Source organism: Astatotilapia calliptera, chromosome 7, assembly GCF_964374335.1.
Source record: "Astatotilapia calliptera chromosome 7, fAstCal68.1, whole genome shotgun sequence".
Lineage (NCBI taxonomy): Eukaryota > Metazoa > Chordata > Actinopteri > Cichliformes > Cichlidae > Astatotilapia > Astatotilapia calliptera.
Genome location: NC_137428.1, coordinates 257,333 through 284,375, shown reverse-complemented (window position 1 = coordinate 284,375; position 27,043 = coordinate 257,333). Strand labels below are relative to the sequence as shown.

General features: G+C 45.7%; 1 protein-coding gene across 1 annotated transcript in view; it reads left to right on the top strand.

The window, feature by feature from the left end:
• Positions 1-27,043, top strand: part of LOC113024983 (sodium channel protein type 4 subunit alpha B-like) — a 70,147-nt gene that overhangs the window by 33,622 nt on the left and 9,482 nt on the right. The window contains exons 23-29 of the mRNA XM_080304027.1: positions 879-1,163; positions 1,318-1,371; positions 1,479-1,616; positions 1,744-1,848; positions 4,547-4,817; positions 15,627-16,242; positions 16,372-16,516. Coding sequence (XP_080160153.1) covers positions 879-1,163; positions 1,318-1,371; positions 1,479-1,616; positions 1,744-1,848; positions 4,547-4,817; positions 15,627-16,242; positions 16,372-16,516 — 1,614 coding nt within the window. The remainder of the gene's footprint in view (positions 1-878; positions 1,164-1,317; positions 1,372-1,478; positions 1,617-1,743; positions 1,849-4,546; positions 4,818-15,626; positions 16,243-16,371; positions 16,517-27,043) is intronic.

Below are 27,043 nucleotides of genomic sequence, written 5' to 3'. Positions count from 1 at the left end.
CAGGATGTAGGTGTACTCTTCTGCTAGAGAAAGAAGATCAAATATTTATAAAATTCTTTGCTTGTTAAATGATTTGTAGAGTTCGTGTGACTTTCTCTTTTGCTCTACTCATCATTGTGTTCCCTTTTTAGGAGATTTGAGTCCTTAGGGTGTGTCTGTTATTTCCCATAGACACTGAAGGTTTGTCCTATCCATCATCATTCTCCTTATTTGCAGGGTATCTGTCCCTAACAGTTTCTTCGATTTCACCCAACTCAGGGAGCGTTCATCAAACAATCTTTGTTTTCTTATTTCTCGGTTGTCCATCCTACAGACGTGGCCCAGGTATTTTAATCGCTGGTGTAAGCAGAAGGACTTTATCACTTTTGTCTCAGTAATGCGTGCAGGTCTGCATTTGTGAGTTTTAATCGCCAACCTGTTATTCAGCCTCCCAAATCTGTATGACCACACAAAAAGAACACACTGTCCTTTGATGTTCAGAGGAAAGTTTTCCCATACTTGAGGAGGTTACTCCACAGACTGGCGGCTGTGCTCCGTTTGCTCAGCCAGGCACAAGACTGGGTTCCCCAGGGTGTAGCTGTCCTAATGACAGAGGTGTGAGAGGCGACTGGTCTTACCAGGACTTATCAATGCCTTGTAACCCTAGTATAAAGCCAGTTGCATGTCACACAATTTACACCCCAAGTTGAATGATTGTTTACGTTGTATATCATTTGCTTAGTTTTTGTTTACAGGTTTTCAGGTCTTTCAGTAGCTAATAGTGAACTTTCCTGGCAGAACTAAAGTCCTGTTGGATGGAGAGCCAACGTGGAGGCAGCTTATTAACTGGATGTGAGCTGATTCACAGCAGAGACCTTTTTGTCTCTGTCTGTGTGCAGGTGGTGCTGAAGGTGCTTGCCGTGACGCTGCCCTCCATGTTCAGCATGCTGCTGGTGATTCTGGTCATCTGGCTTGTCTTCAGCGTGATAGGAGTGAATCTGTTTGCAGGAAAGTTTTCTTACTGTTACAATGAGACTTCAGAGGAGCTTTTCTCCTTTTACGTGGTGAACAACAAGACTGAATGCTTTTCACTGATGGATCAGAATTTCTCTGAGGTCAACTGGAAGACGTGGACGTTTAATTTTGACAATGTGGGGATGGGTTTCCTGTCGCTGCTGATCATGGTCAGTGTGAACACTCTAACTTGTTAGTTAGAATGCATAAAACCATCAACTGTGTGGAAAAAACATAACCAAGCTAACTAAAGTCAGTATCATTTAGTAATAGAGCTTGAATTCATTGTTTTTCTAATGAAACTCTGTGTTGATTGTGGGTCAGGGGACGTCTTCAGGCTGGATGGACATCATGTATGCAGCTGTGGACTCCAGACAAGTCAGTATACACGCTGGATCAGTACTGTTACTGTTGCTGTTATTACTGGTATATTACTACTGTGTGTGTGTGTTAAAACCACTGTATGTGTGTGTGTGTGTGTGTAGGTGGAAGACCAGCCGCGCTACGAGATCAGTGTGTACATGTACCTGTACTTCATCTGTTTCATTATCATCGGCTGCTTCTTTACGCTGAACCTCTTCATTAGAGTCATCATTGATACGATCCACCAGCAGAGACACAAGATAGGTCACGCACACACACACACACACACACACAGTTGGGCATCAGTCTGTAGAAGCTCCACAGTGTTGGCTGAATTCGTTCTTCCTGTTTCTGTCAGTTAACTTTGCTCTTGTCTCTCATCTCTACTTCGGAGGGAAACATGTTTTTGTGACGGACCAGCAGCAGAAATATTTGAGCACCATAAAGAAACGATTCTCTGAAAAACGCAACAAAACTGTTCCACAACCTCAGGTCAGTTCAGATATAGTTCTTCAGTCTTTGTCAACTGCTGGCTGATTTTCATTTTTAGCCCAGTCCTTGTACCCGACCACTTTCAGAAGATTACCCAACTCTGACCCATTCAGGCACAAAAGAGGCTCCTAACTCAAGGGATGAACTAATGTTGTGTCCACACATGATGCACAACTCAGGAAACAACCAGTTTCAAGTTGTATCTTTGAGCTCTTTTGCTGAATTTGTGAAAAATGCCAAAGTAATGGGAATCTAAGGAGCTTGGAAAGAGAACCGTTAGTTGTTTGAAGACGTTTCAGCTCTCATCCGAGAAGCGTCTTCAGTTCTAAGGTCAAATGGTGGAGAGTCCCAGATTGAAACCCAGTGGGAGTTTCCCCCCAAAGAGGTACAAAGGACCCCCTGATGATCCTCTGCCTAATCACATGAGCCAAGGTGTGAAAACGGGTGTGGGTCACAATCAGCCAGGGTTTCGGTTGAGCTCATGGTGAAACCCGGCCCCACCCTGTCATGTGATTTCCTGAGGCCAGATGGCCCAGGATGTGAGTGGGTGTTAAGGCGTCTGGGGAGGGATCTCAGAACTGGATTATAGATGGCAGAGAGTTGTAAACTCCAGGTGGACTTACAGTGGGGCAAAAAAGTATTTAGTCAGCCACCGATTGTGCAAGTTCCCCCACCTAAAATGATGACAGAGGTCAGTAATTTGCACCAGAGGTACACTCCAACTGTGAGAGACAGAATGTGAAAAAAAAAATCCATGAATCCACATGGTAGGATTTGTAAAGAATTTATTGGTAAATCAGGGTGGAAAATAATACACCTACAACTGCACGGCCACTAACAGCTCCAACATCATTGTGAAGTTTGCGGACGACACTACAGTGGTGGGTCTTATCACCAAAGGTGATGAGACGGCCTACAGGGAGGAGGTCAGCGCCTTGACCCACTGGTGTCAAGACAACCATCTCACCCTCAACGTCGCAAAGACAAAGGAGTTGATAGTGGACTTCCGGAGGTGCAGAGAAGTACACACCCCCATCACCATCAACGGCGCTGCTGTGGAGAGAGTGAGCAGCTTCCGGTTCCTTGGTGTACATCTGGCTGAGGATCTTACGTGGTCAGTACACACAAACAAAACAGTGAAGAAGGCGCAGCAGCGCCTCTTCTTTCTCAGGAGACTGAAAAGATTCGGCATGAGCCCCCGCATCCTCAGGACCTTCTATCACTGTGCCATTGAGAGCATCCTCACTGGATGCATCACCACCTGGTATGGCAACAGCACCGCCTACAACTGCAAAGCTCTCCAGCGAGTAGTGCGGTGCTCTGAACGGATAATTGGAGGTGAGCTTCCCTCCCTCCAGGACATCTACAGGAAGCGCTGCCTGAGGAAAGCGGGGAGGATCATCAAGGACTCCAGTCACCCCAGCCATAAACTGTTCAGACTGCTTCCATCAGGAAGGAGGTTCTGCAGCATCCGGTCCCGTACCAGCAGACTGAGAGACAGCTTCTTCCATCAGGCCATCAGACTGCTGAACACTTCATAGTCACCTCAGCTTCACTTAAGAGAACTTCAACATTATGCACTCCACACTGTATATAAATGCCACTGTTTTGCACATGTCCAACTACCAACCTCTGTATATTTTATCTATTTTATTTATTGTTTATTCTATTTAATTTTTAAAATATGTATAGACACACACACACACGTAGATATTTATATTTAGTATACACATTCAGTAATGCGCATAGACTCTTATATTGTACATATATTTATTCATATAATTCTCAGATTTACCCATTCTTATATTTTGCTTGTTCTTATGTTATTGTATTTTAACACAACTCTGTTGCTTGTGAAGCTCGCACACAAGAATTTGACTTGCATGTACTGTACCAGAGTACCTGCACATGTGATGTGACAATAAAAGTGATTTGATTTGAAAGTTCATCTCGCTTCCATCGGCCCAAAGATGTTTCTCAGACCTGTACACGCTCCTTTAGATGTTTTCTGGTAAAATCTATTCTAGCACTTCTTGAGTGTAACCAGTAGTTTGCATCTTGTTGTAAACTCTCTGTATTGATCGTAGACTTTCAAAGAGTTTCACCAACCTCCTCAAGAATCCCCTTGACTCAATTAGATGCTCTGATCCTAAATACAACACCTTGAATCAGTTTCAGGTTTTGTAACTGCTCAAACTTTCATTGAATAATGAGGGAATGGGCTTTACTGTTTGTCACCTTTGAGCCTCTGAAAACGGGGGACTGCATGAAACAACAGTTGATGGAATATTTTTACAAACCTTTAAAACTCACGGTGTGCAGACACTAAAATACGCATCAGAGTCCAGATACTTATGGATATATGTTCATATGTAGCACGTGAAGGCACGTATGGAGGCGTTGCAGTAATAAAGGTAATGAATGTTAGAGCTGTCAGATTAATGACTGTAAGGACGAGTCTCATTTTGTGCAGTAGAGAGAGTCATCAGCTGTCAATCAGACTCTTACACCAGCCTTCATATATTAGCCTGTTGCCTCCTACTGTGGAGGTGAAGAAACAAATTCTGTTTCAGCAGTGATTAAGATAACATTGAATCACAAAGTTTCTCCTGTAAGAGGGTTTTTACTGAAAACTATTTGCAGTGTCAGCAAACCGACTGACTGCCGGAGTGTTTAAAGCTTACGTCTTTGTCTCCAGAATTGCTGCCTGGCTTGGCTGTTTGACCTGGTCACCGCTCTGTACTTTGAGATCTTCATGGTGGTGGTTATCTTCTTCAACATGGTGGTTCTAATAGTGGAGACTGATGATCAGAGTGAGGAGAAGTCACTTGTCCTGAACTGGATCCATCTCATCCTTGTGGCCATCTTCCTTGTTGAGTTTATCCTGAAGATCATTGCACTCAGACAGCATTACTTCAGAAATGTCTTGCACATTGTGGACTTTGTGGTTCTCACTTTGTCCATTATAGGTGAGTCCTACACACAGAAACAATCTTCTTTTCTTATCTGATCTCAGTTTGGTTAGTTACTGCAAATGTCTGCGGGCTGTAACAGGAAGTACAATGTTCCCTGTTTTTACTCTAAAGTCAGTCCGTGTCATGGTTTCTGCAGTTTAAAATGTCTTTGCCCTCTTCCTGATTTCCTGATGTTTGTCACACTTACATGTTTCAGCTCAAACAATGAAAATATTTGTCAACGATAACACGTGTAAACGCAAACTGAAGTTTCTAAATGAATGTGTTTATTATTAAGGGGAAAAAACCCCAAATCCAAACCTGGCCTGTGTGGAAAACCTCCACTTATGGCATCAAAAGCAGAAGAAAGAGTGTGGTGTGTCTGGGTTATTTCCATTGTTGTCTAAAGCATTGGAGAAGATGGTCCTCTCACAGACGCAGGCCTCCTTGGATGCAAATAATATCAGCGATAAATTCCAGTCTAGCTTTAAACCACGCCATAGCACCAAAACAGCGCTGCTGAGAGTCCTTAATGGCCTTCTTTTATTTGCCGACTCAGAGTGCTCTATGTTCTTAGTTTTATTGGACTTGACCTCTGCCTTTGATATGGTTGACCATAATATCCTCCTATTGAGGCTTGAGCACACAGTAGGCATAATGGGTAATGCCCTGAACTGGTTTAGATCGTATCTGTCGGACAGGTCTTACATACTTACTTGCTCTTCCTCTGTTGCTCCCCTCTACTGTGGTTTGCCCCAGGGATCTGTGTTGGGCCCTATGTTGTTTTCATTGTATATGCTGCCCCTAGGCTCTGTCTTAGAGAAGTATAATATCTCCTGTCACTTTTATGCTGATGATATTCAAATTTACTTTCGGCTCTCTGGTGATGTTTGGTCATCAGTACACTGTCTGCTAGAGTGTTTGAGAGAGGTCAAAGATTGGCTCTCTGATAACTCTCTTATATTGAACAAGAAGAAAACAGAAATCGTGCCGTTCGACAACCATATTTCACAGGGCCAATTTGCTGATACTCTTGGACCCCTTGGCACCTTTCTTTCTGGCACTGTTAACAACTTAGGTGTCCTCTTAAACAGCTAAGTTTGACAAACAAGTATCCTCGGCAATGTTCCCTCTAAGCTGCACGCATGGGCAATTGCGCACTGCTGGCACAGTCTCTGCACACAAAAAAAGAAATCGAACCTGAATTGAAATTAAAATTAAAACTTTAACAATTCTGTTTTGCAGTGTTAGTCAGTGACTGACTGGCTGCTCCCGTATGGGATCAGAACGATGCCACCTTATCCCATAGTCCAGCCAATCACGCGATTCACATTCGTGTATACGCAGCTAATCAATGTCGCTGACTGGCTATGACAGTGTCCTTATGTGCCGACACCGGTGTTTTAGCGAGCAAAGCGGCTGATGTGGAGTGAAGCCACGTTAATGACAACGTGTACAACCATTGGAGATGTGAGCAGGACAGACGGAACAACTGACGGACAAAGTGTGGACTTTATACCAGTTTTTAAATTGTGTTGATTGGCTACGTAAAACCAGAGTTATGATAAAATATCTGCAATGTTTGGTTTTCTTCCTGAATACTGTCGTTGTTGACGGGTTTTATAAGGAAAACGCTCGAAAGCCTGCGAGCAAAAACAACACCCAAAAAACCCCCCACCCTTTCCTATTGGTCGGAAAATATACCATGTGGACCAATCAAAAAATGATAGAGAGAGAGAGAGAGAGAGAGAGATTTGTGACGTGTGTTGTCGTGTGTTGTCGTGTGTTGCGACGTTTAGCTAGTCTGTAGTGTAGTGTACTCATAATACAAGTCAGAGCTTTATAAAAACAAAAAAAGAAAGTTGTGTTTTCAAAACTGGAGTTCAAGTTATTTTTACTTCCAATACTGTAGTGTTAACATGCTACAAAACCAATTTTTTAAAAAACATTTTCAGCTAAGTTTGACAAACAAGTATCCTCGGCAATGTTCCCTCTAAACTGCACGCATGGGCAATTGCACACCGCTGGCTTATTGAGTAACAGTTTTCCTGTATAATATCACTATAAAACAATATCCTGTAAATGCTACCATGGTATCAAAATATCACAACAGTTCTCTCCTTTTATCATAAAATGATAACATAGTATAAAGACAGAATGTAATAACATAATCTAAAGACAAATCATAAACGTAAAACAAATCATAAATGTAACTGGTCCTTCGAGCAAGCTTAATGTCAAAAATTCTGAGAGCATATACATGGTATCAGTCAACAGACAATAATCATCAAAAACAAAATAATACATGCTGCAACGGTTACAAAGGCTACAATTAGTTCCTTCCATTTTCCAAACGTGTCCTGCAGCCACTTGTCTAGCCACTGACCGTGACCTGCATTGGCTCTTAGTTCTATCTGCAATGCTTCAAGTCTATTCATAGCTTGTGTGAATGAACCGTTAGGGGCGGTATTATTGGGAATGAAAGTACAGCATACATCTCTAAACATCGCGCAAACACCTCCTTTCTCAGCTAACAGCATATCTAAGGCCATTCTATTTTGCATGGTCATTAAAGAGGTAGCAGACATCTGTTCTTCTAGGGCTTTAAGGGCCGTATTGGTCAGATTGGTATGTCTTTGCTGATGGTAATAAACATAATTGATCCAGGCTACATTTTTGTTTACCTGTATCCACGGTAGTATTGAGGCAAACCCTGCTGATATTTCTCCTTGTGCCTTTAATTCCTTTGGTATCCCGCGTGGAACTCCTATAGCATCTATGTAAACGTTATGTGAGTAAGCGGAGCGTTTTGTACGTCTGCTGGATACAGGCAGATCCGAGGTTTGTTGTATTAGTAGTTCTTGAGCTAAAGTTACTAGACCACAGGTACCGGTCCAATTAACAGGTAAGGCTAATCTGAGAGTATTATTGCACATCCAATAACCGTTAGGGATTGCTCTAGTTAGACACGTGACCATGTGTGATTTAACTAACTCCCCCGAGTCAGTATCATTTAATACACCCTCTGGGGGAACAATGATCGATTCTCCGCTCGAACTTGAACTGTGTGTGTGTTCCTCCAGATATGATACAACTTCAGCCACAGAGACAGCTAGCCATGTCTCATTACAGCGTGCACCTGGGGAGTCAGAGAAGAATGTATAGTTATCCTTTGTATAATCTATGTGGGTGTCTGGGCCAGTTAACTTTAGTCTGCGCAGACATATCATACTAGTATTAAAATGGAAAGGGATCTGTCCTAAGGGCAGTGAGGGTTTTAACCTATTCTTAGGGCGTTTCATTGGGGCGCAGGTCCCTGCGGTGTCATTAGATAACTTCAATAATTCGCCTAATGGAGTCTCAGGGTTAGTTGGTGTGTGTGCGTGTCTAAGTAAGCAGTCGAGAGGGCTCAGAGTCAACTGTAAAGTGTCTTTAAGGAGAGCATTATCTCCGCCGATTTCCTCTAGTCCCTCAGTGAGGGGGAAACCGGATATGGGGTATCCTACTATAACCTGTTCTGGATTACCCTTTGAACAGACATAACAGTTACTGTTTCCTAAATCACGAGCAGCTGTTCTAGCATTTTCATACCAGGAGTTGACTCCTGCTCTAGGGGGCGCATAAAATGGTTTATTAGGGGCGTCTATGTTGCCATTTACTGATTGTGAGGAGCGTATTAAGTATGTGTCTCGTAAAATAGAGCATGAGGTATTGTCAGCAAAATATGACCTGCAGAAATGTGTACATGGTTGCAGTCTACAATACAAAATAGCAAAGAAAAATCCTAAGGTTAATGCGATAGATGTGATAAATAACCTAAATATATAAGAAAATATATAAGAAAAACAGTTCTTCAGTTGTCTCCTGGCCTGGTCCCAGGTTCGAGAGACATAGAATAAACGTCGTATGATGACAATGGGCATTTCATTTTCTCCATGATCAGGATGGAATGAGTCTATCTTTATCAAGTTAGACATCATGTGGTACTCTCGGCTTTCTGTTCCTACTGGATGTTCGAGTACCTTGTTGTTGTTCAGGTGAAGCATCAAAGAGCTCTCTGAGTCTTGGCTCTTTCAGGCGTTGTGTGTTAATCAGTGATTGCGTGTGTGTAGGTGGATTGGATCCGGGCGCTGGCTCGCCTGAGTCGTCATCTACCTGTGTGTGTTTATTTGTTCTGGTTCCCGGCGCTGGCTCGCCTGAGTCGTCGTCTACTTGATCCGACACCTGAGGTGGTCTGGTTGGGCTGGTCTTAACCCTGCTGGCATGAATCCACTGAGGTTGTCCGTCTGTGAGGATGCTGGTTCTCGTCACTGCAAGTACAGTCTGGGGGCTGGAAAACGCAGCCTCCCCGAGTGTCCTTGGTTTTAGCGACTTCACCAACACCGCGTCTCCATGTCTCCACTGGTGGAACTGTGGAGGGGAGAGGCTGAGAGAGACAAACTTTCTGATAGTTATTATTCAGTGTTTCTACCAGATTGTGAACATAGTCGGACAATGCAGTGTCTATGTCCCCTTCCAATAGCGGTGCCCCTCTGGAGGCTGACCATGGTGTTGGAAATGGTCTTCCCATGATTATTTCAAATGGAGATAATTTGGTTGCTGCGGATGGAGTCATAATGTATGAAATGGAAAATCTGGTTGTGATAAATGCTGATGTTTTGCTTTTGGTCTCCCTACATTAGTTCGTGCACATGTTAGACAGGTTGCTAATATGCTTTTTACTGCATGTAATGTTTTCTCAATTACAAATCTTGATTTTATTGCCCCTATTACCCCTCCCTGTCCGACATGACTCACACCGTGAAAATGTCGGACAAGGACTGGCAGCAGGGAAGATGGGAGGGCAATCAAACCCTCAAAATTTTGTATAGGCCATCTCTGTCATCTAAGGTACAGTCATTATCCTCCCAATAGGTGTAATCAGATGCAGAGGCCTGCTCTTGTATAAATTTTAAATCAACATTTGTTTCTAAATAGTCTGGGAGTGTAACAAGTGGCAGCTGTAGGGGCACAGATAATACTTCCTGTGGAGGTGGGAGCTGTGACGCAGCTGCAGCTTTGGCAGTCACGTCTGCTAGGGCATTACCTGCTGCTTCGTCTGTGTCAGCTGTACTGTGTCCTTTCGTTTTAACGACTGCAATGGCTGATGGTAGCTGTATAGCCTGAAAAAGTCTTTGAACAAAATCAGAATTTAGTAATTGATTTCCCGTCAGCAGATCTAAATCCTCTTTGTCTCCACAATGTGCCAAAGTCATGTACGACGCCAAACGCATAACGGCTGTCCGTGTAAATTGTCACATGCTTATCCACATGTAGCTCACAGGCGCGTATTAAAGCCATGAGCTCTGCTTTTTGTGCTGAGTGAAATGGTAATGAGTGAGCCTCTAGTATGATGTCAGGCAATGTCACCACTGAATAGCCACAAAGAAATGAGTTGTCATTCGGCCTTGAACAGGACCCGTCCACATAAACCGTGGCTGAGTCTGGGATAGGTGTTTGCTCTATCAATCAATCAATCAATCAATCAATCAATCTTTATTTATAAAGCACTTTTCATACAGAGAAAATGTAGCACAAAGTGCTTTACATAGTTAAAAGCAGCCCACCCCACCCTCCAACTCACTCCCCACACTCTCTAAATCTGGACGTGATGCTGTGGATTCCTGTATACGCGTCATGCAGTCATGAACGTCAAGCCCGTCTGAGCCATCCTGTCGGTCAGAGGAACACAGCATACGGATCAATAAATGTGCTGGCGAATTGGGTGTGCTGCTCACCTTTATAGTGAGATTTGGTGTGGAGGTCAGTGTAGCTTCATAACCTGAGCGACGTTGTGCGGTCATGTGTTGTGTAGTTATGTTTGCTAGAATGGTCGTGACCTGGTGATTGGTGTGTAGAATAGTGTCATGTGAGAGTGTGAGCTTCTCACAGTCCCTTATCATGATAGAGCAAGCTGCTACTGCTCTCAGGCAGGCCGGCATCCCCTGAACAACCACAGGCAGCACCTTTGAGTGGCGGAGGCCAGCGCTCCCTTTAATGCATTGAAAGAGGCAGTCATTTCTGTGGACCACAGTATTCGAGGAGGCTTGTCTTTTTTACAACAGTCACGCAGAATGTGGTCATGAAAAGAACAGTCTGGTATCCACTGTCTGCAATAGTTCACCATGCCTAGGAAGGACAGCATTTCCTTCTGTGTATTGGGCCGAGGGACGGAGGTCACAGCTTTGACCCTGTCTGCAGTCATGGAACGTTGTCCGTGAGACAGTGTGAATCCCAAACATTGAACAGAAGTCTGACAGTACTGCATTTTCTTTGCCGATGCTTTGTGGCCAGTCTGTTGGAGGTGCTGGAGAAGCATGTGTGTAGCAGTTTGACATAGTTCCTCACTCGGAGCACAGAGGAGGTCATCCATGTACAGCCCTCCGGAGGAGTGAAGCTGTCCAGGGTAGCACGGACCACCATTGAGAAAGCAGCAGGGCTATCTACCATGCCTTGGGGCAAACGAGTCCAAGTGTACTGCTTATTTCTATGTGTGAATGCAAATATCGGCTGTGTGTCTTCATGCACAGGCACTGAGAAAAAAGCGGAACACAGGTCCACCACGGTAAAATGTGTAGCTGTGGATGGAATGGATGTCAATATGCTGGGAACGTCTGGGACGAGAGGTGGCAGAGGCATAATGACTGCATTAATTTGCTTTAAGTCTTGTGTGAAACGCCATACGCCAGGTTTGTTAGGCTTTGGCACAGGATTGACAGGAGTGTTATGTGGAGATGCTGTGGGCTTTATTACTCCTGTAGTCAATAAATCTCCTATGATGACATCTAGGGCTGCGACTTTTTCGGCAGAAATGGGATATTGCTTGACATATACTGGCTTGTTGTGTTTCAGCTGTGCGTGATAAGGTGTACAGTCAATAAATCCTACATCATTCTCACCTTTTGACCATAATGTCATATTCTGGTATTCAGCTGGCAACGTAACTGCAGAAATAGTACAGTGGATAGGGTAGGTTAGATCTATGTGTCGACATGGTGTAGTTATGTCATAACCTATGTCTGAGTTATGTGACAAAACCACTGTTTGACCTTCACTGGTGTGAGCAGTTATCATGTTGTTGAACAGTGTGAGAGAGACAAAAGTGTGGCTCCCAGTCATGGGATTACCTGGTAACGACTGTACACGTGTTTGGCACAGTGTGTGACATGGAGTACCGGACAAAAAGATGTTGAGTTCATTCTCTGCTGAGGCGTCCAGCTGACACAGAGGCTGTTCCTTCTCCATGATGTCGGTGCATAGGGCAGAAAAAACATAAGCTGTTATCAGTGTCAGCAAACATTTCACCCTTTGTGTTAAATGAAATACACAAATTCATTTTTGCTCTGGGTGTCTGCGGCTGCTGGAAAACGGAGCTAAATTTGTTGTTGCCAGTTACCTTGACTGGAAGAGCTCTGCTGCCGCCTAGTGGCAGGAGCTTGTCCTGCATTTTGTGGTTGAGGCGCGCGTGCTCTATTGGAAGCTGCAAATTTGCATTCCCTAAACCAATGTCCTATCTTTCCACAGCAAAAACACACATCTCTACTCTTATCTTTCCGTCCTCTGAAACCTCCCTGCTGTGCTGGGGCAGGTGGTACTCTTGCATACATTAGTTTCTCACTTTCTTCTGGATTTGCAACATCAAAATTCAGCATCATTTTAACATAGACTTTATATTTTATTTTTTTCGGTTTTACAGTTAATTTAGATTTTTTCTCGGACCTGTCTGAGGTCTTTGAATTATTCTGACCCATGTTCAGTGATTTCCAGAGGGGTTTACATGCTTGAAGGATTTATGTTAGTATTTTTGCTGTGGCACAGCTGAGGTTACTTTCAATTTTATTGCTAGCAATTTTATCTTTTATTTTGTTTTTGGTGAGCAACTTCTCACTTAACGAGCAACTTCTCGCAAAACAACAGGCAACTTCCTGTGTCTCTCTGCTTTTAATTTACTTTATTCGGGGACTAAGGAAGATTCGTCAGTGTATCCCATTTATCTGGGCCACTAAGGAAAACTTCGTCAGCATATCCCGTTTCTTTGTGGGTCACTGAGAAAGGTATAATACAGTCCCATATAAATATAAAAGACACGTATTTACCTTCGTCAGCGTATCCCACTTCTGACACCAAATTGAAAGAAATCTCCGTCCCGGGTCATCCGTGGATCGGGTTTCCTCCGAGGCGTGGGCACCTATAAGCAGAGTTTTGTCTTTACCCTATAAGATTCAAAATTATTCAAAGTAACACTCAGGTATACCGTTCAGCAGGTTAGTTACGACGTCGGGAGTAGCTTGGGAGAACAAGGAAACACAGACTGCTTCAGGTTGCTTTCCCAAAATCAACTCAAAGGTTTATTCATCAGACAACAGTTTATATAGAGGAAAAAGGTTCATGTGTCAGCAGATTCTCAGTTCAAACCGGTACAGACCAAATAAGGAAGCGTCTTCCTGCCCTCTGAGCAAAGAAGTATCCTTTGTATAGTTTATCAGTTCAGCTACAATTTATGATCATCCCAGCAAAATACACTCCTAGACATAGAATACAGAGTTCTTTCATTAGTGAATTCTGAAACAAACCACCAGGCCTTTAACAAGCCTTTTTGTAAGAGATAAAGAAGGGAGGATGGGAGTAAGGAAGTGATCTCTGTGGTATTTTCGACCTTGAGGTACTAGCCTGTGATTCTTACACATTAATTCTTGGGTCACAGAGAAAGAGAAAAACAACTAGTAAATGGGCCTTATTGAGTAACAGTTTTCCTGTATAATATCACTATAAAACAATATCCTGTAAATGCTACCATGGTATCAAAATATCACAACAATGACAACGTGTACAACCATTGGAGATGTGAGCAGGACAGACGGAACAACTGACGGACAAAGTGTGGACTTTATACCAGTTTTTAAATTGTGTTGATCGGCCACGTAAAACCAGAGTTATGATAAAATATCTGCAGTGTTTGGTTTTCTTCCTGAATACTGTCGTTGTTTATATTTACTGCAGGAAGAAATGGTAAAAACGGCGTTTTATAAGGAAAACGCTCAAAAGCCTGCGAGCAAAAACAACACCAAAAAAACCCCACCCTTTCCTATTGGTCGAAAAATATACCATGTCGACCAGGAGGGAGAGAGAGAGAGAGATTTGAGATTTGTGACGTTTAGCGTGTTTGGAGTGTGTAGTTAGTGTGTAGTTAGTGTGTAGTTAGTGTGTAGTGTAGTCAGTAGTGTTGTTGTGTGTCAAAACAATGAGGCGCCTGCTGAGTGTTACAGGTGTTACAGCAGTGACACATCTGCTGCTGTCAGGCCTGCAGGTATCAGGCTGTTGTTCTCCTTCATCTCATAGTGGACAGAAATTATTTTTTGGAGCGGCACAAATAATTTGTGTGGCATCAGATTTGATGCAGAACAGCTGATTGTTCTGTAAATAGTTTGAAATGTTTGTTTAAAAAAATGCTTTGGCTGCATTTTTAGGTAAACAGCTGCAAAAAACTTTGTTGTTTGCATAACTCAGTTACTCTTTTGAAGAAGTAACTAAATAATTAATTGCCCAACATTGGTCATTATTTACTGTATTTTGCAGACAGAGTTACAGGACTCTCTCCCACAGAGTCATACTCATAATACAAGTCAGAGCTTTATAAAAATAAAAAAAAGAAAGTTGTGTTTTCAAAACTGGAGTTCAAGTTATTTTTACTTCCAATAGTGTTAACATGCTACAAAACCAATTTTTCTAAAACATTGTAAGTGGCCTAAAGCAGTTAATTAAAAGTCGTCTAAGATAAATGTAAATGCTGTAATTTGATTACTTTAATAAACCATGTAAATTGGATGGATTAGATGCTGGCGTGACCACAGTGCACACGTCTGCTGGTGCTCACAGTGGTCCAAGGGACGCTCAGGGAGTTTGTGTGTTCGCTCAGACACGTGAAATATTAGAGGGAACATTGATCCTTGGTAGTTAAATCTAGTTTTTACCAACTGCGTCAAATATCCAAGGCCAAGCACTACATAGGACCTTGAGAACCTATCCATGCATTTCTGACCTCTAGATTAGACTACTGTGATTCCCTTTACTTTGGTCTCTGCCCTTCTTCATAGATTGCAGCTTGTCCAGAATGCTGCGGCACACCTTTTGACTGGAACCAGAAGGTTTGCCTCTATTACCCCAGTCCTCGCTGACCTGCATTGGCTCCCTGTCAAATACCACATTGAGTTCAAAATTCTCTTGCTCACCTTTCAAATCATAAACAATACTGCGCCGTGCTACCTCATTGAACTCCTTAATCCGTATATCCCCAGGAGAGCCCTAAGATCATCAGGACAGTTACTCTTGGTGCAGCCTAGATCCCAGCTAAAGACCAGAGGTGACCGTGCTTTTGTCCTGGCAGGCCCTAGCTTCTGGAACAATCTTCCTGCTGCCGTTCACGCCTCTGATTCCATCCATTCATTTAAATCACAGTTAAAAACTTAGCTGTGTGGCCGAGCGTTTTCGGTTAGTCAAGTGCACATTTCATCCAGCTGTTATTTATCTTCTATTGATGTACCACTGTATGTATACCCCCACTTTATATTTATGAATACTCAGTGATTTTATTTTCTAAAATACACTCTGATGTTTTATTTCTTATTTTATCTGTATTTTTGTTTAACCAGCTTTTCTCAATTCTTAGCTTATTTGTACTCTGTTATGGTCTCATATCTGTTATGTTTGAACATTTTTATGACGCACTTTGGTGTACCTTCGGTCTTAAATGTGCTATACAAATAGTTGTTGTTGTTGTTGTTGCAGGTCTCTTCTTAGCTGACATCTTGGAAAAATATTTCGTCAGTCCCTCTCTCTTTTCTGTTATGCGATTGGGTCGTTTGTTCACCTTATGTGGAGCGTTCCCTCACATTCGGTTTGCCAGAAGGATCTGGATGCTGATTATGGGCTTTGTGATGTCACTTCCTGCCCTTTTCAACATCGGCCTGCTCTTCTTCCTAATTGTGTACACATTCTCCATCATTGGGATGTTTAACTTTGCCTACGTGAAGCATGAGATGATGATCGATGACATGTTTAACTTCAAGACATTTGGAAACAGCATCATCAGCATGACTATGATCACCACGTCCTCGGGGTGGGACGGCCTGTTGAGTCCCATCATGAACACGCCTCCAGACTGCGACCTGCGATTACCTGAGCCTGGTAACTGCGCCAACCCGACGGTGGGGATTGTTTTCTTCAGCTCCTACATCCTCCTCTTCTGCCTGCTGGTGATCCACCTGTTCATCGTTGTCATCCTGGAGCTCTTCAACACAGCGAGCCCTGAGGACGCTGAGATGCTGAGTGATGATCACCTCCAGATGTTTTATGAAACCTGGAGGAGATTTGACCCCAGTGGCTCGCAGGTCATACAGTACAGGTGAGACTGAGCTCGGTGACGGTTTCTAACCTTAACACTAATCAAAAATGGTTCTGCACTATAATGGACTCCACTGTAACAGTCTAATAGTCTCTAATGGACTTTAATATTTTCTAATGTGTTCCCCAGTGAGCTGGCAGACTTCTGTGATGGTCTCCAGGATCCTTTGAGGATTCCCAAACCAAACACCATAAAACTGACTCACTTGAATCTGCCTCTGTTTCCTGGAGACCAGATCAGCTGTTTGGATGTTCTGCGCACAATTACTACACAGGTAAGGTCACCTGGGACGGGCTGCCAACATTTTGATATGTTTCTTAAACTCTGTTTGCTTAAACTAAAACCACTCTAAAGTCTTCTCCTTAAATGTTTACTGAAGAATTTTAGGTTTCCTCTTTATTTTCATCTTGTTAATCAACCAAAGACCCAGACATTCATTTGAAAGCCTGATGCTTAGCCTCGTCCACCCCAGCTGTAAAACTCAGAAACCAGTCTTACTTGTTATCATCTATCGTCCACCTGGGCCTTACACAGAGTTTCTGTCTGATTTCTCAGACTTTTTATCTGATTTAGTTCTCAGCTCAGATAAAATAATTATTGTGGGTGATATTGTGGATCCAAATTCCAAAGATGGCGCCAGTGTTCACGGCCAGCCGTCTGTCCCTCCCAGTGTTATTGTTTGCCTTTGTTTTACTCGCTTCAAAAGATGCTAACTCTCTGTGTTTTTATGATCGCCAAACGCTTTTAGATTTAACATTACCTTGTTAGAGACGTGAATCCTGCTGGAACTACGGAAATCAGAAATTTCTCCCTCCACCGTTTCTGCCCGGCGTTTCTGTCCCTGCCAGCCTTTGCTTTATCTCGAAGCTACCCCAATCAACCAGGCACCGCCGGCGCTGGGGAAGACGAAGCAGTCGACTGGTGAGACTGAAGGCTGCCTTCTTACGTCCCGGGAATGATCAATACTTTGAGGCGGCCAGATCTGACTACGTCAAACACTGGACCTCCCCGACCATGATCTACCCCTGTATGGTTCCTGTCGCTGGGATTACTACAATGATCCCACGCCTGCGACCTCCGCGACATCGTCGAAGAGGAATAAATTTCCAGAACCTGCGGACACTTCAACGGGCTCCTATTTCCATTACTAAGCCTTCGACTTCACTAAGGAGTAGCCTTGCTAATGTCCGCTCGTTAGATAATAAAACCTTTATTTTAAAGGACTTTTTTACTCACAGCGATTTGGATCTGACGATCCTATGGATTTGGATTACCAATTTTTAATTTGGAAATAATTGATGCAATCTTTTCCGACTACTGTCCATTAGTGTTTAATATACTTTTATCTCATTGCCATCTTAAACCTACATCCTCAACACGATGTTATCGTGTTTTTAAACCAACGGCCACAGAACAGTTTTCCACTGCCTTTGAAGGACTGTCGAATTCTTCTCTTGGTGATGGCATTGTGCAGATGGATTTGAATTTTAATAATAAATGTAAGACTATTCTTGATGAGATCGCCCCATTTAAATCAGTGCGATCAACAGCGTACTCAGACCCGTGGATAAACGACTCAACTCGATCAGCTAGGCGACAGTACAGGAAGGCTGAACGAAAATGGAAAAAAGACAAGTTACAAGTGTCTTTCCTGCTGCTGAGAGAGAGCCTATCTAGATATCAAGTCATCGTAAAAGCCGAAAAATCTAAGTTTCTCACAACATTATTGAGACCAACTCTAATAACCCCCGAACTCTTTTCTCAGTTATTGATTCGGTCTTGAATACCTCCCCCGCTTTCCATATAGATAGCTCCATTGAAACTTGCGATAGATTCTTGCAGTTTTTTATTAATAAGATAGAAAGGCTTCGATCTACATCTACCCCATCTCTGTATAATGTCTCATCAACATATACCCCCTCAACTGCTTTTGACCAGTTTGAGGCTGTATGTCTTAAGCAGGTAGAAGAGCTTTGCAATAGCATAAAGACATCATCCTGCCCCTCAGATGGAGTCCCAACCCATTTTCTAAAAAAGATAATTAAGGTAGTCAGTCCTGACATTTTAACTATTTTTAATAGCAGTCTCAGCTCTGGAGTAGTACCAACTGGATATAAGCACGCTGTAGTGCAGCCAGTGCTTATAAAACCGAATCTTGATTCCTCTGTTCTTGCTAATTTTAGACCTGTTTCCAAGCTACCGTTTCTGTCAAAAATTCTAGAAAGGATTGTATTTGAGCAGCTACAAACCTTTCTAAACAGTCATAATATTTTTGAGAAGTTCCAGTCGGGCTTCAAAACCCACCACAGCACAGAAACTGCCCTCCTAAAGATACTTAATGATATTTTATTAATCACTGACTCAGGAGACCCAGCTGTGCTCCTGCTCCCAGACTTAACTGCAGCCTTTGATCCTGTTGACCACAGCATTCTGATCTCCCGTTTGGAGCAATGTGGTATCAAAGGTATCCCCTTGGAACGGTTTAGGTCGTACCTCTCCAAGAGGACTTTTTCCGTGAGCCTTGATGATTTTATTTCTTCCCCAGCTCCTTTTACTTGTGGTGTCCCGCAGGGATCCGTATTAGGCCCAATTCTTTTTTTCAATCTACATGTTGCCCCTAGGCCTAATCTTTAGGAAGCATAACATCTGCTTTCACTCATATGCCGATGACACCCAGATTTATCTTCGGTTTAATAGAAACACCTCTACGCCCATGGAATCGTTAGTCAAATGTCTCGACGAAGTTAAAGCTCAGGCGGTAGAGCAGGTCATCTACTGATTGGAAGGTTGGTGGTTCGATTCCTGGCTTCCCCTAGTCTGCATGCCAAATATCCTTGGGCAAGATACTAACCCCAAATTGCTCTCTGATTCATCCATCGGAGTATGAGTGTGTGTGAATGTTACTGAGAAAGATATGCTTGTGCGAATGGGTGTGAATGGGTGAATGCACAAGTTGTGTAAAGCGCTTTGAGTGCTCAGAAGAGTAGAAAAGCGCTATATAAGAACCAGTCCATTTACCATTTACCAAAACCTGGATGGCCTCAAATTTTCTTACCTTCAACGAGGATAAAACTGAGGTAATTATTTTTGGACCAAGCGGTAATTTCAATGCCCCAGATTTGGACTCATGCAACCTAACATGTGCTGTTAAAACGCATGTAAAAAACCTGAGGGTTTTCTTGGATAGCAAACTTACATTTGAGAAACAAATTAATTCAGTTGTCCAGCGGTCCTTTTTTAAATTAAGGCTCCAATCCAAAGTGAGATCTTTTCTATCCTTTAGAAACTTGGAACGAGCCATTCATGCGTTTGTTTTATCTCAACTGGATTACTGCAATTCACTACAGGGAGTGCAGAATTATTAGCCAAGTTGTATTTTTGAGGAATAATTTTATTATTGAACAACAACCATGTTCTCAATGAACCCAAAAAAACTCATTAATATCAAAGCTGAATGTTTTTGGAAGTAGTTTTTAGTTAGTTTTTAGTTTTAGCTATTTTAGGGGGATATCTGTGTGTGCAGGTGACTATTAAGATAAGATAAGATAAGATAAGATAAGATAAGATAAGATAAGATAAGATAAGATAAGATAAGATAAGATAGAACTTTATTAATCCCTCGGGTGGGTTCCTCTGGGAAATTCGATTTCCAAAAAAGCACAGCACCGACAGAAGTTACAGAGTTACAGAATATTATATATATATATATATACACACACACACACACACACACACATATATAAATACAGAGACAATATAAATAAAATATACAAAGGGGATAAATAGAATAAATAGGAATAAAAAATAAAAATACAAGTGAATTGCACATTTCAAGTATTGAGGTCTATTGCACTGTTGACTATTTACAAAAGTATTGCACAAAAGGTATTGCACAGTGAGGTGAAGAGGCACTACAGCTTAGTTGTTCCCCCCTCCTTTGTCCTCCTGTTTCCCCTCCCTCTCCCCTCCAGAGAGGAGTTAAACAGTCTGATGGCGTGTGGGACAAAGGAGTTTTTAAGTCTGTTAGTTCTTGTCTTTGGGAGAAGCAACCTGTCACTGAACAGACTCTTCTGGTTGTTAATGGCCGTGTGCAGAGGATGCCTAGCATTGTCCATAATGTCCATCAGTTTCTTTAATGTCCTTTTCTCTGCCACTGTCACCAGAGTGTCCAGCTTCATGCCAACCACAGAGCTAGCCCTCCTGATCAGTTTCTCCAGCCTGGATGAGTCCTTCTTTGCTGTGCTGCTCCCCCAGCACACCACAGCATAGAAAAGTACTCCAGCAACCACCGACTGGTAAAACATCCTCAGGAGCTTCCTGCAGATGTTAAAAGACCTCAGCCTCCTGAGGAAGTACAGTCGGCTTTGGGCTTTTTTATACAGGTGCTCTGTGTTGCATGACCAGTCCAGTTTATTGTCCACCCACAGCCCGAGGTACTTGTACTTGTTGACCACCTCCACCTCCTCCCCCTCTATCTGAACCGGCAGTGGACCTGCTCTAGACCTCCCGAAGTCCACAACCAGTTCCTTAGTCTTTGAGGTGTTGAGTTGCAGGTGGTTTGTGTGACTCCATGCGACAAAGTTCCTCACCAGACTTCTGTACTCCTCTTCCTCATCGTCCCAGATACACCCCATGATGGCTGTGTCGTCTGCAAACTTCTGAATATGGCATAATTCAGAGTTGTAGCTGAAGTCAGAGGTGTACAGGGTGAAGAGAAGAGGGGACAGCACAGTTCCCTGTGGTGCTCCTGTGCTGCTGACCACAGTGTCAGACGTGATGTCCTTCAGCCTGACGTACTGTGGTCTGTCGGTGAGGTAGTCGGAGATCCAAGCCACCAGGCAGGGGTCCACCTCCATCCTGTTCAGTTTTTCCTGAAGCATACAGGGCCGGATGGTATTAAAGGCACTGGAAAAGTCAAGAAACAGGATCCTGACCGTGCCTTTTCCCCCATCCAGGTGTGAGTGGGCTCTGTGTAGGAGGTATCAGAATCAGAATCAGAATCAGAATACTTTATTGATCCCTGGGGGAAATTATTTTTTGTTACAGTGCTCCATTTTAAACCAACATTAAGACAAGACAGACAATACGCTAACTAAGAATAGTACAATATATACATATATATACATACATACATACATACATACATAAGTCACTTATAAATAAATATTTGGAAAAGAAACATGTGTAGTTGTAGCAGCAAACAGTGTGTTAAGTGGATGCGTTGTACAGGGAGATGGCCACAGGCAGGAATGATTTCCTGTGTCGTTCAGTGGTGCTTTTCGGTAATCTCAGTCTCTCACTGAACGAGCTCCTGTGACTGACCAACATGTCATGGAGTGGGTGGGAGGTGTTATCCAACATTGTCTTTATCTTGGACAGCATCCGCCTCTCCGACACCACCTTGAGGGAGTCCAGCTCCATCCCCACAACATTGCTGGCCTTACGGATCAGTTTATTAAGTCTGTTGGCATCTGCGACCCTCAGCCTGCTCCCCCAGCATGCAACAGCATAGAGGATCGCACTGGCCACCACAGACTCATAGAAAATCCTCAGCATTTTCTGGCAGATGTTGAAGGACCTCAGTCGCCTCAAAAAATAGAGACGACTCTGGCCCTTCCTGTAAAGTGCTGTGGTGTTTTTAGCCCAGTCCAGTTTATTGTCAATGTGTACTCCAAGGTATTTATAGTCCTCCACAATGTCAACACTGACCCCCTGGATTGAAACAGGGGTCAAGTGTTTCCTGGTCTTCCTGAAGTCCACGATCAGTTCCTTGGTCTTTGCCACGTTGAGCTGCAGATGATTCTGCTCACACCACGTGACAAAGGAGTCGACCACAGCCCGGTACTCTGTCTCATCATCCCTGCTGATGCATCCAACCACCGCAGAGTCATCAGAAAACTTCTGAAGATGGCAGGTCTCTGTGCAGTGGCTGAAGTCTGTGGTGTAGAGGGTGAAGAGGAAGGGGGAGAGGACAGTCCCCTGTGGTGCCCCTGTGTTGCTGATCACCTTGTCAGACACACACTGTGGGAGACGTACATATTGTGGTCTTCCTGTCAGGTAATCAACAATCCATACTTTGCCCATCTCCCATCAGTGTTACGTCCACTCCTGCCGTGTCTTGTTATGATTATCAGTGTCACCTGTGTTCCCCGTGTGCATCCACTTCCCCTGATCTTCCCTCATGTGTATTTAGTCTCTGTGTTTCGTACAGTCTGTGTCGCGTCGTCTGTGTTCCCACCCTCCGTGTTTCCATGCCCGGTCTATTATATTCCAAGTCATAGCCTTACCTTAGTTTATTCCCAGTTTAGGTTTCTGTTTAGTTATTGCTCTTGTGCTGCCCTTATTCTGGTTTGCTTCTGTTGTATTCATCAGCCACAATAAAAGGCTCGCTTTTGTTTAAGTCCACTTCCTTATCACTCGTGTCTGCACCTGAGTCCTCCACGCACTTTCCACTCGGTCCGTCACAGCGGACCGTGACAGTACGACGCGACCATGTCGGACTCAGCGGACATTTCGGAGGAGGTGGGAGAGGAGCTGAACAGGCTCTGCCGCGTAATGGATCGCATCATCGGATGCACGGATCCGAGAGTGGTTTCCACGGGATTGGCGGCCGTGGACGCCATTATGTTGCGGGAGCCGCGGTTGCGACAGCTCCCCCGCCTCGTCGAGGCATTTGACTCCCTGGGCCCCCTGAAGGAGGAGCTTCGTGCCCGTGCGCTGGCCCAGAGGGTCCTGGATGCCGCCTCAGCACCCACACCTCCACCCCGTAAACGGGTGTCGGCGCCGCTGCCTCATGAGCCAGAGGCTGCGACAGGGGGAACGCTGAGGCCCACTTCCACTCAGCCATCGCCTCACCGTGGATCGGCTTCCTCGTTTCCGCCACCGTCATGCTGCACTAACCGGCACACGGAGGCGGTGGAGGCCGTAGACTTCGGGGACGATGAGCGTCAGCAGGTGTTACGGGCTTATCGGGAGGACGAGCTCCGGTGGAAACCCTGGCTCATCCCAGAGGAGGAACTCTCACCTGCTGCACCGCCTACCAGCCGCTCGCCGTCTCCAACCCGCTCAGACTTCGCTTCCCCTGCCTCGCCGTTAGCGAGGATATGGGCAGAGGAGGATGTTGCCGCTACGCCACCCTCTGCAGTGGTGGCATCAGCGCCCATCGCGCCAGCTACCAGAAGGGGGCGGCGCCGGCGCCGCCGTTGCACCGCACTAACTCCGGTGAGTGACTGCGTTTTTGCGCCTCACGTCCCTTCTATGAAGCAGGGTGAGATGAGTGTTGATTCGCCGGGACCGGAGACTATAACGGAATTGGGCTCCAGAGCTGAAGGAACTGTGTGTGACTGCTTTGAAGGAGCACGCAACGAAATCACAGACCATGTTTTTGACTCTGTAAGATCTGGGACTTTTTCTAGCGTTGCTCTCTTAGTCGCACCACATGAAGCCCAGGTTCATGAGACGGCGAAAGGGGTCCACACGTCGGAAGTACAGGTTGCTTCTGAGCCTGCTAGGAATGGCGTGAGCTTTCTCTCCGCCTCAGACTGCCTTCTACCTCAGCCGTCTGTTCCCGCTGGAGGGTCCGAGGGGCCCGTTCAGCCACCTGTCTCAGCTGGAGGGTCCGAGGGGCCCGTTCAGCCTTCTGTCTCCGCTGGAGGGTCCGAGGGGCCCGTTCAGCAACCTTCCTCATCAGCTGGGGGTTCTGGAGAACCGCACCAGCCTCATGCCACGTCAGCTGGAGGGTCCGAGGGGCCCGTTCAGCCTTTTGTCTCCGCTGGAGGGTCCGAGGAGCCCGTCCAGCCTCATGCCACGTCAGCTGGGGGGTCCGAGGGGCCCGTTCAGCCTTCTGTCTCCGCTGGAGGGTCCGAGGGGCCCGTTCAGCAACCTTCCTCGTCAGCTGGGGGTTCTGGAGAACCGCACCAGCCTCATGCCACGTCAGCTGGAGGGTCCGAGGGGCCCGTTCAGCCTCCTGTCTCCGCTGGAGGGTCCGAGGGGCCCGTTCAGCAACCTTCCTCGTCAGCTGGGGGTTCTGGAGAACCGCACCAGCCTCATGCCACGTCAGCTGGAGGGTCCGAGGGGCCCGTTCAGCCTCCTGTCTCCGCTGGAGGGTCCGAGGGGCCCGTTCAGCAACCTTCCTCGTCAGCTGGGGGTTCTGGAGAACCGCACCAGCCTCATGCCACGTCAGCTGGAGGGTCCGAGGGGCCCGTTCAGCCTTCCGTCTCCGCTGGAGGGTCCGAGGAGCCCGTTCAGCAACCTTCCTCGTCAGCTGGGGGTTCTGGAGAACCGCACCAGCCTCATGCCACGTCAGCTGGAGGGTCCGAGGGGCCCGTTCAGCCTCACGCCTCGTCTGCTGGAGGGCCCGAGGAGCCCATCCAGCCACCTTCTGCTACGCCGGCTCCAGCCTGTGCTTCGCCTGCTGCGGCTTCATCAGAGTCTCCGTCAGCCGCAGCTCCAGAGCCTTCGCCAGCTGCAGCAGCCTCCGAGCCTTCGCCAGCTGCAGCAGCCTCCGAGCCTTCGCCAGCTGCAGCAGCCTCCGAGCCTTCGCCAGCTGCAGCAGCCTCCGAGCCTTCGCCAGCTGCAGCAGCCTCCGAGCCTTCGTCAGCTGCAGCAGCCTCCGAGTCTTCAGCCTCGTCTGCCGCGGCTTTGGCCTGTGCTTCGTCTGGTCCTGTGCCCACCGGGCCATGGCCGGCACGCCTGACACTGGAGAGCCGCCGCTGCCTTCCGCGCGGCCGGCCCCCTGAACTGCTCCGTCGTCTCCTCTGCCGCCGCCGCTGCCTTCCGCGCGGCCGGCCCCCTGAACTGCTCCGCCTTCGCCGCTGCCTTCCGCGCGGCCGGCCCCCTGAACTGCTCTGCCTTCGCCGCCGCCGCTGCCTTCCGCGCGGTCGGCCTCCGGAACGGTTGGACTGGACTTTTGTGTTGTCGCCTCTCGGGTTGGCCTTCGGGCCTCTTTGGACATTCGCCTTCCTGTTCTGGACTCTTTTGTGTATTTGTGGACTCAGTTTTGTTCTCGTGCTCCTTGTTTTTGGTTCGTTTTGTTCCCTCCGTCCTGGTCCCCCGCCTCCCGCCCTGGGTGGGGTGTTTTCTGTTTCGCTTGTGTTTTGTTTCTCGGGTTTGGGCTGTCGGGAGCCAGCCCTTTAGGGGGGGGTGGTGTCATGGTCCTGGGCCATGTGGGCCCAGTATTCTTAGTTTTCATGTATTTTTGTATTTTGTTCTTTATTTAGGCCATGCTTCCTGGGTTGATCTGTTACGTTGTTCCTTATGTGTTTTCCCTTCGTGACTCTTACCCCCTGTGTGCCCCTCTGTGTATTTATGAGCCCTCGTCTCTCTTTGTGCTTTATTCTATGTTTTCCCCAGCCCGTTATGTCTGCGTTCTCCCCGTGCTCTCTCTCCTCCTGTTTGAACCTCTGTGTACTTCCTGCTTTACTTTGCCCATCTCCCATCAGTGTTACGTCCACTCCTGCCGTGTCTTGTTATGATTATCAGTGTCACCTGTGTTCCCCGTGTGCATCCACTTCCCCTGATCTTCCCTCATGTGTATTTAGTCTCTGTGTTTCGTACAGTCTGTGTCGCGTCGTCTGTGTTCCCACCCTCCGTGTTTCCATGCCCGGTCTATTATATTCCAAGTCATAGCCTTACCTTAGTTTATTCCCAGTTTAGGTTTCTGTTTAGTTATTGCTCTTGTGCTGCCCTTATTCTGGTTTGCTTCTGTTGTATTCATCAGCCACAATAAAAGGCTCGCTTTTGTTTAAGTCCACTTCCTTATCACTCGTGTCTGCACCTGAGTCCTCCACGCACTTTCCACTCGGTCCGTCACAGCGGACCGTGACAATTTTTGACTTTTCTGAGCCTGTCAAGTCCTTCTTTTGACCCATTTTGCCAAAGGAAAGGACGTTGCCTAATAATTATGCACACCTGATATAGGGTGTTGATGTCATTAGACCACACCCCTTCTCATTACAGAGATGCACATCACCTAATATGCTTAATTGGTAGTAGGCTTTCGAGCCTATACAGCTTGGAATAAGACAACATGCATGCAGAGGACAAAATACTCATTTGCCTAATAATTCTGCACTCCCTGTATATGTGGGTGTCAGTCAGTCCAGCTTGGCCCGGCTCCAACTGGTACAGAATGCTGCAGCTCGCCTTTTCACTCGTGTGAAGAAACACCAACATATTACTCCGGTGCTTGCTTCCCTTCATTGGCTTCCAGTGCGTTTTAGAATTAAATTCAAAATCTTACTTTTAACTTATAAAGTGCTAAATGGCCATGCACCGGACTATTTGTCTGACCTTGTGCAGCTGTATACGCCCTCTAGAGCAGCGGTCCCCAACCTTTTTTGCACCATGGACCGGTTTAAGCCTCAACTCTCGCGGCCCGGTATCAAAATAACTCACGGACCGGTACCTGTCCGACGCCCGGAGGTTGGGGACTGCTGCTCTAATTTTTAATTTTTATCTGTTGTTGTTATTAATGCCACTGTTTAATTGTTATGTTGTACAGCACTGGGCGATCGTGGCTCAAGAGTTGGGAGTTCGCCTTGTAATCGGAAGGTTGCCGGTTCGAGCCCCGGCTTGGACAGTCTCGGTCGTTGTGTCCTTGGGCAAGACACTTCACCCGTTGCCTACTGGTGGTGGTCAGAGGGCCCGGTGGCGCCAGTGTCCGGCAGCCTCGCCTCTGTCAGTGCGCCCCAGGGTGGCTGTGGCTACAATGTAGCTGCCATCACCAGTGTGTGAATGGGAGGATGACTGGATATGTAAAGTGCTTTGGGGTCCTTAGGGACTAGTAAAGCGCTATATAAAT